Source organism: Eumetopias jubatus, unplaced genomic scaffold (assembly GCF_037043125.1).
Source record: "Eumetopias jubatus isolate StellerSeaLion01/CBP00866 unplaced genomic scaffold, mEumJub1_p1.0 scaffold_10, whole genome shotgun sequence".
Classification (NCBI taxonomy): Eukaryota; Metazoa; Chordata; class Mammalia; order Carnivora; family Otariidae; genus Eumetopias; species Eumetopias jubatus.
The window spans coordinates 30,104,925-30,115,692 of NW_028274816.1; the positions used below are offsets into that span (position 1 = coordinate 30,104,925).

Sequence of the window (10,768 nt, forward strand, 5' to 3'; positions counted from 1 at the left end):
AAAGAACAAATAATCCAATCAAGAAATGGGCAGAAGACATGAACAGACATTTCTCCAAAGAAGACATCCAAATGGCCAACAGGCACATGAAAAAGTGCTCAACATCGCTCGGCATCAGGGAAATCCAAATCAAAACCTCAATGAGATACCACCTCACACCCATCAGAATGGCTAAAATTAAGAAGTCAGGGAACGACAGATGTTGGCGGGGATGTGGAGAAAGGGGAACCCTCCTACACTGTTGGTGGGAATGCAAGCTGGTGCAACCCCTCTGGAAAACAGTATGGAGGTTCCTCAAACAGTTGAAATTAGAGCTACCGTTCGATCCAGCAATTGCACTACTGGGTATTTACCCCAAAGATACAAATGTAGGGACCCGAAGGGGTACATGTACCCCAATGTTTATAGCAGCAATGTCCACCATAGCCAAACTGTGGAAAGAGCCGAGATGCCCATCGACAGATGAATGGATAAAGAAGATGTGGTATATATACACAATGGAATATTATGCAGCCATCAAAAGGAATGAGATCTTGCCATTTGCAACGACGTGGATGGAACTGGAGGGTGTTATGCTGAGTGAAATAAGTCAATCAGAGAAAGACATGTATCACATGACCTCACTGATATGAGGAATTCTTAATCTCAGGAAAGAAACTGAGGGTTGCTGGAGTGGTTGGGGGTGGGAGGGATGGGGTGGCTGGGTGATAGACATTGGGGAGGGTATGTGCTACGGTGAGCGCTGTGAATTGTGCAAGACTGTTGAATCACAGTTCTGTACTTCTGAAACAAATAACGCAACATATTTTAAGAAAAAAGAAAAAGAAGAAGATAACAGGAGAGGAAGAAAAGGGGAGTATGTGAGAGGGGGAGACGAACCATGAGAGATGATGGACTCTGAAAAACAAACTGAGGGTTCTAGAGGGGAGGGGGGTAGGGGGATGGGTTAGCCTGGTGATGGGTATTGAGGAGGGCACGTTCTGCATGGAGCACTGGGTGTTATGAACAAACAATGAATCATGGAACACTGCACCAAAAACTAATGATGTAATATATGGTGATTAACATAACAATAAAAAAAATTAAAAAAAAAAAGTTGAAAATAGAGCTACCCTACGATCCAGCGATTGCACTACTGGGTATTTACCCTAAAGATACAAATGTAGGGATCCAAAGGGGTACATGCACCCCGATGTTTACAGCAGCAACGTCCACAATAGCCAAACTGTGGAAAGAGCCAAGATGTCCATCGACAGACAAATGGATAAAGAAGATGTGGTATATATATACAATGGAATATTATGCAGCCATCAAAAGGAATGAGATCTTGCCATTTGCAACGACGTGGATGGAACTGGAGGGTGTTATGCTGAGCGAAATAAGTCAATCAGAGAAAGACATGTATCATATGACGTCAATGATATGAGGAATTCTTAATCTCAGGAAACAAACTGAGGGTTGCTGGAGTGGTGGGGGGTTGGAGGGATGGGGCGGCTGGGTGACAGACATTGGGGAGGGTATGTGCTATGGTGAGCGCTGTGAATTGTGCAAGACTGTTGAATCACAGATCTGTATTTCTGAAACAAATGATACATATGTTAAAAAAAAAAAGAAGATAGCAGGAGGGGAAGAATAAAGGGGGAGAAATCGGAGGGGGAGACGAACCATGAGAGACAATGGACTCTGAGAAACAAAGTGAGGGTTCTAGAGGGGAGGGGGGTGGGAGGATGGATTAGCCTGGTGATGGGTATTAAAGAGGGCACGTTCTGCATGGAGCACTGGGTGATATACACAAACAATGAATCATGGAACACTACATCAAAAACTAATGATGAGATGTATGGTGATTAACATAATAAAAAAAGAGAAAAAATAGAAAGTATTTTAAGCACAGTTTAATTCTGAATTACTGAGGCAAATTCCCTGCTGGAGAAATCCTCACTGGAATATGTAAGTATACAGGTAGGCATGCCTGTGCCTATGTCTATATTTTACTATTATAACCCTCCTTTGTTTTTTCATTCTCTCCTGGGGCTTCCCTGACAATCAAGATCATGGTTAGTTTTCCCATGGGTACTTTGTTCTTGAAAGGGGACCTAATGTCCTGATACACACTGCATGCACTCCAGGAGACTGCTGTAACCCCTAAAGGCATTCTGATGCCAGTCATCCAGCTCTACTGAGGTAGAAACCGTGGTGTGGACACCTCTCAGTCTCCTCCATCTCACGTCAGCTTCTGGATCAATGCAAGAAGAGTTGCTCATCTCCTTTAGCATGTTAACTCTGAGGAGTCACTCCAAAAAGCATTTAGTGGTTCATCCCTCTCCTGAATTCCTAAATCATTCACTGTTCTGAATCTGTTATAGTAGTTGCCAATTAACTTTAGCAAAGGTATGAACCCCTTGTTTGGCCAAAGAAGCAGGGGATGTCTATGTGCTCTAGGTGGCCATCAAAAGGAATGAAATCTTGCCATTTGCAATGACTGCTTCTTCATTGCAAGAAGAAGAAATTCTTCCTGCCATGATTATTTCTCCATCACTATCTCTCAATGTTCCTAGTCTAGTGTCCCCTCACTGAGCTCAGATGATGTCACATGGTTCACTACCACTATTTGATAGGTTTCACAAGCAGATCAATGCATTGTTAGAGATTCGGAGCCATAATAACAGAGATGTTAAGTCAGCAAAGCAGTGTTTTTGCTCAGAACTCTTGTTTCTATCTACAGAGAAAAGGAAAAAACACCATAATACAGGCTGGAAACATTTATACTATCTGTCTACATGATATGGACAGATCACAAAAGAGAATATACAAATGGCTGATAAGCATAAGAAATGGTACTCAACTTCATCAACCATTAAGATAACACAAGCTAAACCCATATAATGTGGTACCACTTCACACCCATCAATTCAGTAGCTAAAATGGAAAACAGACAATAGTAAGTGTTGACAAGGATGTGGAGCAACTGGAATTCCCATACACTCTGATGGCAGTACAAATTAGTATAACTGGACCCAACAGCTCATTGTGAGGTAGACTTCCAAGCGAATGTCCATATGCTCACCAAGAGGCATATGCAAGAATGCTCTGTAGTACTCCAGAACAGCCCACAGCAAAAACAACTTAAAAGCCCATCAACAATTGAATGGAACCACTGAAATAGTCCTACAGAGGAACACTGTATAATTTTACTTACATAAAATATTCAAATAGGCAAAATTAAGCTACGTTAGAAGTTAGGAGAGTGACTAGGAAGGGGGACACGGCGGGCTCTTCTGGGGGCACTGGTAACGAATGTCTTGTTTCATCTCCTTGGTTGTTACACTGGTGTGAACTTTGTGAAAATTCATTAGGCTGTCGTCTGTGATTTTTGCATTTTTCTGTATATATGTTTTATTCTTTTCTGTATATACATTATACTTCCACACAAGGTTATAAAAATTAATTCCGAGTGGTGTCCAGTTTCTCAGTTGTATTTCTATTCTCTTTCATGTTTTTCTTGTTTTTTTTTTTTTCTTATTGAGGATGGGTGTATGTGTTTCTGTTTCACAGTTGTTTAGCTGGGTCATGGAGAGGTGGGTAATGCAATGGGGGTAAGCTTGATTCTCGCCCTATCCCATAGCAAGCGGGTCTGGCCAGGGTCAACAAATCGGATAATCAGAGTCAGATGCCTAGAGATGGCAGTGGCCTGAGAAATAATTTTACAGGATTCAGGAGAGAAAACTGAGACCTAGAGAAGTTATTTAACTAAGTACATGCATCTGGTCTGTTGAGCAGTGGGGACAGAATCTGAATTTCCTGCTTCCAATTCACCTGGGCCTTATACACAGGCAGACATGACTGTCAGTTACTTCTTCCACATTCATCACAATTTTTACATCATGATGGAAATTTTTAACTTGCCTCATTCCTAGGTGTTCAGTGATCACTGGCTCCCTCTGAATCTCCTCCTTAGGAGAAATAACCTGACATCTATTAATATGAGGCAACTGATCAGATTTCCTACCATTTTCGGAGAGTGGATTCCCAAGAGAAATCACCATGAGGTGGCTAAGTTTTGCTGGAACTACAACAACTATAGGGCGATTATTCCCTGCCAGGAACTGCTATTTTCCATGGAAGCATTTTCCATGGAAGAAGTCACTTAATCCCTGCAGCCCTGTGATGTAAACCCTCTTGTTATACCCATTTTAGAGATGAAGACACTAAGACACAGAGAGGTTAGTAACTTGTCCAAAGTCCTACTTACTAGTGAGTGCTGGGGTACAATGATCCTGGACAGACTGCTCTTAACCACCTTTATGTGGAATGAGATAGTTTAAGCTGCTATGGTGAGATGCCTAACCTCCTGAAGATGTTAGGATACTGGAACAGACAGAAGAGGGGGGAATATGTGAAAATGCCCAGAAAAGAGCAGGAGACTCATCACAACCAAGCCAAACAAACAAAAAATCCCAGGATTCATGTGTGTGAGTGCGCACGTGTGTGTGTGTGTGTAACCATGTCAGAATATATAGGTCATTAGTGAGTTATACTGATCGTCTAAATTGATCAAGCTAGGTTTAGAATGGTTAAATCTTTGCTTCACTCTATGCTTCAAAGATTATACCAAAGAATATCAAAAATTTGTGATGAAAGGAATTAGCTAAATTTCAGGCCACAATGTGAAAAATAAGTTAAATAATAAAGTTTTACTAGCAGAGAACATGGGAGTTTTCATTCACTGGCACCCACACCAGCCCTTCTTGCTCTGTGTCCTGATGTACCATGTCCATTACCAACTACATCCTCAAATGGGCTTTCTCACACTTTCCTTCTTCCAGCCATGCCAGAGCATGACCATGAGGTGTCTCAACAGACACACACTCTGATATCCATTCAAGATACTTGTCAATTGCATTGCGAACCCAGAACCCCATTTACTGCTTCATAGATTTGAATGAATCCTGAGACAAGTATCCTCTACACCAACACCCTTGTCCTGGAGCTCCACTGTTGAGGATTCCACAGAGAGGAAAGAACACTTGTCCCAAATCCTTTTCAAGTGCTTTGCATCCTGGATGCCACGCTCAAGCCTGCCCGCCCTCAAGCACACCATACCACATTCTGAAAGGATGTCCTATGTGAGCAGGACAACAACAGATTAGCTAAAAGAAAACAAAAGGCCTCCCTACTACAGTGAAGGCTGGGCTTCACGGGGCGGCTGAACACAATTTTGCATTGAAATACAGTTTTCCCATTTCAAAGCAATGTAGAGGCATGAAGCTTGTTAGATTTATATAATGCCTGGGTCTCCCAAGACTTTACAAAGCGAATGGCATCCATCAAATTAATTTCCTTGGGGATCGTCTCAAACACGGAGAATAAAGAGGCCCAGATCATTAAACATCAAAAGAATGTTCTAAATGGTAATTAAAGTTCTATTATATTTTCTTTTTCTGGGAGCAGATTAGAGTAATTCAATTGAGAATATTATAAGTATCAAAGCTGACAGTGTGAATGTGTCGAGTTGGCTGGAAGAATACTTAATATTGCAGACATCTGTTCATTCAAGTTACACAAAACACACGAGAGAGGGAGTCGACCCCGAGTGTGGGGTACTTACCAAGCCGGCACACGTAGACACAGCAATAGAAGATGAGCTGTCATTTCTGATAAATCCCTGATAGAAACATCGCTGCACTGCGGGTTCCCGAGTCTCTGAAGCCCCATCTTTTCCAAGTACCTGGACAATAAAGTGACTGCTCAAAATCGCCGAGGGCTTAAGTTCTAAATGTAGTTCCTGTCCAAATGCTGAAAATTGGTAGTGCAGGGAGCTGTGGGCACTCTGCGCCGATCGCTTTTTCCTGCCGTTGTGCAAAATGTCGTGTGAAATATACGACCCTCCCGAGTCCACTTCTACCGGGGTGACAAAGACGTAATCTGCAATGGGAAAGGTTTAGCTGTCAGCACCCAGAACCCACAGTGCCAAAGGGTCACCCTGCAATAGGCTTAAGAGCAAACGCGCAGCTCAAAGGTGGCTCCGTTCCTACTGCCGTGCACCTAGATCCACAACAATTCAGAGCAGCTCATGAAGAGAGCTCTGTGGCCTTTGCCATGAGCTCTGTGACAGTAATTCCCACAAAAAACGAAAAGTCAAACACAGGCTTCATGAGTGTCGAGAATGTTTGTGGAAAACGCCACAACTCCCTCTCTCATGGCCTGGAGAGACAGATGGACTTCGTAGATGAGTCAGAGCCATCCGACAAAGTGATTTTTTTTTTTTTTTTTTTTTTAGAGACAAAACAACAAAAGGAGAGAAAAGAACAATTTTTTTCTTTCAGGAGATTAACATCTTTGTGTTTAAACTGAATTGGGAGCACTTGGGGAGGCCGAGCTTAAATTTCAAATGATAACTCACAGTGCTAAGTAACTTGAGATGGCATCCCAGATAATGAGCGCCTACTGGCAGTTTCCTATTTCCGATATTAACTATATGTGATAATAAAACCCCAGCACTCGTATGGCTCTGAACATTTTACTCTGAGCTTTTACAGGGACAATCCCATTTCATTGTAAACATAAAATATAGTGGATGCATAAAAATGCCTCAAAATTATCAGAACTTTCCTATAGAGTCTGAGGTTTAAAATTGCTCAGACATGTTGGCGGGGGAGTGTCAGTCAGGGGACACCTGGAAAGACATGTTTCAAAATACTTTCCCCATTGCTCTCTAGAGAAGCACTAATTGCTGCTTGTTCTAAAGGGGAGGAACTAAAAAAAAAACTATTTGCTGCTGGAAAATTGCAGCCGGCACACTGTTTTCTATCACAAAACGTTGAAACTGAAAAGTATCGTCACAAGATGATTTGGAGCATGGCTTCTGCATGTTCAAACACACTCTGAATTTCCACTTTCTAGGCACAGAATGGGAAACTAATTTGGAAAGTGTTTAGAAAGATTCCGAATAACTAAGAGGCATGTTTGAGTCACTTGAGTCCTTGGTTATTGGAGGAGGAAAAGAGGAATTTCCCTTTTCCCAAAATAGTCAACAACCAAATAAGAAAAGCTCAGGAATGAACAGAAGCCCTGTAGCTAACAGGGATCAATGAGGGATATTCTAAAGGAGCCTACGTTTGGGGGACGGGGAATCCCAACAGGATCATAACTTTCAACTGTTTTCTTCTGTATGAACCATCTGTGACTCTTATTGCTTGAGCAATTCCCATTCTCACAATGGACTTTATGTCTTGCCTCTCCCATTTTCTCCTTGCCTCCTTTAACTAGAAATACTATCTAACTGACACACGTATTAAAAAACAACTAGAAAACTTTTCTCCTCTCTTAATCTTAAAACACACACACACACACACACACACACACACACACACACACACAACCTCAGCAGGCCATACACGATTTCTCTTTTAAAAATCTGCCATGTTGTTTTACAGGTATGCAACTCTTGATTAAATGCAAATTTTTTTTAGCAAAAAACCACCTCCTTCCTCCACCGTACTAAAACCTAAGTGTGAAAACCCCGCCTGCACGTGCTCCAGTCTCTGCAAGAAGTCGTTTCTACCTCCTTGTCCAGACCCACCCAAAACTCTGCCTGCTCCTATTTAGGAGGCACTGGGGGCAGCCTTATCCAGCCAGCCTTCCAAGCAATCAGCCCACAAAGCGCCCTGCCCCAAACAGAGCTACTAGTTTGTTTCCAGTGGGAGAATGAGCAGGTGGGTGGTAATACTCAGTCCTCGACAGAAGGAGCGGCAGTCAGAGCCTCCTGTAGAGAGTGATCTAATCAGTCCGCTCAGGGGATGCCTAAAGATGAGGTCCTTACAGGTGGTGGCTAGAACAGAGGGAACTACATTTGGAACAATGAGGGGTTGTTTTAGAAACTGCAGCCGGCCTCTCCCGGTGGACAAAAAGTGAATTTCTCAAGAGTTAATTCCTGGCTCTCTCCCGTCCCCTCACTCACCCACATCTTCCCAGCCCTTACTCCATGACTCTGCCATCTCTCCTCTCCCCAATATGCCTTGCTCTCCCACAGCAGCGGGAGATAACCCTGCAAGGCTAAAATTTCTAGAATCTGGGTTGGACCTCACGGTCTTGCTAGACACCTGGATCAGCTGTTCTCCTGTAGCTGCCGCGAACAATGACATCAAGGATTTTTCATTGGGTCCCAACAAGAAGTTAATAAATGACAGACGGGAAGAGTGTTCTGGGACCCTGCAGTTGGGAACCTCAGAAGAGATTTAAGCCCCAGAGACCTCAAGCTACCTGCTCTCCTCTCTCTAAAAGCAGTTTTTGGGAATCCATGACACAAGGACAGGGGAAAGCAGAAAAGCAAAGGAAGATCAGGAACACAAACGGACAGGAAAGTGAGAAGGAAAGATGGGGGAGGGGAGGGCTCACATTTTTTTCATCTCCCACCAAGAATTAGCTCCTGCAGGCTTTTCCAGAGGAGGAAGGAAATGAGAAAGATGCCTTTTGATATCAACCATCTAGTCCACTTCCTAATTTCTCACCACAATAAGGATTTTTTTTTTTAAGCAAGCCATTTGTGAACGAAGGAAAGTACTGTTTTCTCATTTATGGGACTTACAGCTTGAGGCATTGATTCTTTTGATAAGTTCAGAGCCCTTGCCACATCCCCACCACCCCCCTCTCCAAACAGGAGCCCTATCCAGGACGCGCGCACACCTGCCAGGCGAGGGGTGGGTGGCGGAACGCGCCTTTCTACTTCTCTCTCTTTGGGGGGGAAAGAAGGGGCAAGTGCCTGGAAAGGCCCTTCTGGGGATGGGGAGCAAATACGAACCAACGTTTAGTCCGCCGCCGCCGCCGCTGCTGTCACTGGCTAAGGCTGCGGCGACCGACGCACAACAGAGGCAACACAGCTGGAGCGCCTGCAAGAGAAAAGGCGACACCGCGCGTGAGGGGGCGCGGCGGGGCTGGCGCCGGGCGCCCCTGCCACCCGCTCTCGGCGCGCCCCGCCGCGGGCACCTGCCTTGGCCACGCGCCCCAGCCCCGCCGGACCGCACGGCGGGCGCGAGCGGGCGGCGGGGAGGGCGCACGCGAGCAGGAGGGCGCACTCCATGGTCAGGTGCGGGCGCGGCGGCTGCGGGCGGCCGGACGCGGCGGGCGGAGCGCACTGGCAGCGCGCATTCTCCCCGCCGGCCCGGAGCGCGGCGCTCCAGGTGCGGCGCCAGGTGGGAGCCGCCGCCGCTCACATCGCGGGCCGCGCACGCCTGGGCCTCCCCTCCTCCGGCCGCCCGCGCGCCCTCCCTGCTGCCGGCGCCGGCCCGCCGAGCTGCCTGCCTGCCGCTCCCGGGGGGCACGGGGGCTCCGCGGGCCCGGGCTGGCGCGCGTCTCCGAGTGCAGACGGCCGGGGGTGGGGGGGACTCTGTCCGTGCCTGCCCGCCCGCTTGCCCGCCAGTCTGTGCGTCTGTCTGTCTGTGTGAGCGTCTGAGGCTCCCGGGGAAAGCAGAGCCAGCTGGCTCCCCCAGAGCGCCGAGCCGAGCGCCCGCCTCTCCACCGCACGGTGATTGGCGACCAGCGGCTCCCGGGCCCGTCCGAGCCCCCGGGCTGGTGCAAGGGCGTGGGATCCCCGGCTCCCGCTCCGAGGGAGGAGGCCGAGGGGGAGGGGAGGTGGGGGAGTGGAGGAGAGGGAGGGGGGAGAGCGCCCTGGGTCAGGCTTGGAAAACGTAATTTAAGCGCACCGCGGGCTGAGCTGAGAGGAGGCAGGCTCAGGTAAGTGGCGCGACTCCTCTGGCGGCCTGTGCAGTCTTCTCTTGTACAAGTCTTCTGGCCAGACAGCCTAGGTATTCGGCGTTCTGAACGCCTCCCGAGTGCCAGGTGCTACCCACCCCACCCCCCCATTGCATTTACCTCCGGCCCCATCATTGCAAGGTGGGAATTATTAACCCCTCGAGAAAGATGAGGAAACTGGGCTCAGCTGGGCTCAAGATAGCCTAGCTACCCAAAGAAACCGGAGGCCTGGCAAATCCAGGGCAGCCTGGAGGGCTGGAACCCTGAGCCTGGTCACTGCCTGCAGCGCAAGGCAGGCTGGCCGTGGCCTAGCCACTTCTCTTTCTTCTCCCTGTGACCCTGTGTCCCAACTTCTCAAGACTGAATCCTGGCCCCAGACACCACACCCAAGTCGGAGAACTCAACCACCGCCAACAGAGCTGCCATCACCGTGAATGTGCGGCTCACTTACCACGTGCCTGGTCATCTACTCAATACATTTACTTAATCTTTGGATCCCTACTGTTTGCAGGGATGAACGGAATAGAGTCTCCGAGGCTCGTGGGAAAGACTCTCATTGGATAACTCAACAATGCCAGAACCCAGATGATCACAACTACTATAAAGGAACAGAATAGGCTCCTAAATTAGAAAGAATAACAGCTATATCTAATTTAGCTAGGGCTGGGGATAAGAGTGTGTGTGTGTGTGTGTGTGTGTCACATGTCTCTTCAGAGCTCACATTTCAAATAAGACCAAAGAGACTGTGCTGGTTTTACAAGGGAAGAGAGGAATAAGGTCTTGTGTGTCAGCAGCGGGGGCACAACAGAAGTGAAGGTCTTCAGGCACGAAAAGTGAGTGAGTTACAGGCCAGAGGGAGAGGCAGGGAGCAGAGGGCCAAGTCGCCAGGACCTTATAGGCCGGGGGAAGCATGTAGGAATCTGTTAGATTTAAGATGTGAGAGAGAGGGTGTGTGGAGGACAGCATTAGCTCTAATACAGTGTGTGGATAGGAACTGGCGGTGCTGAGGTCGGGCCAG

At 47.0% G+C, this 10,768-nt stretch overlaps 1 protein-coding gene across 1 annotated transcript in view; it reads right to left on the reverse strand.

Moving 5' to 3' along the window:
- ADAMTS18 (ADAM metallopeptidase with thrombospondin type 1 motif 18) overlaps nt 1–9,079 on the reverse strand; it is a 148,531-nt gene extending 139,452 nt beyond the window's left edge. Inside the window, exons 1-3 of the mRNA XM_028094743.2 lie at nt 8,990–9,079; nt 8,801–8,888; nt 5,609–5,925 (exon numbers count right to left, since the gene is read on the reverse strand). Coding sequence (XP_027950544.1) covers nt 5,609–5,925; nt 8,801–8,888; nt 8,990–9,079 — 495 coding nt within the window. The remainder of the gene's footprint in view (nt 1–5,608; nt 5,926–8,800; nt 8,889–8,989) is intronic.
- Between the last annotated feature and the right edge of the window lie 1,689 nt (nt 9,080–10,768).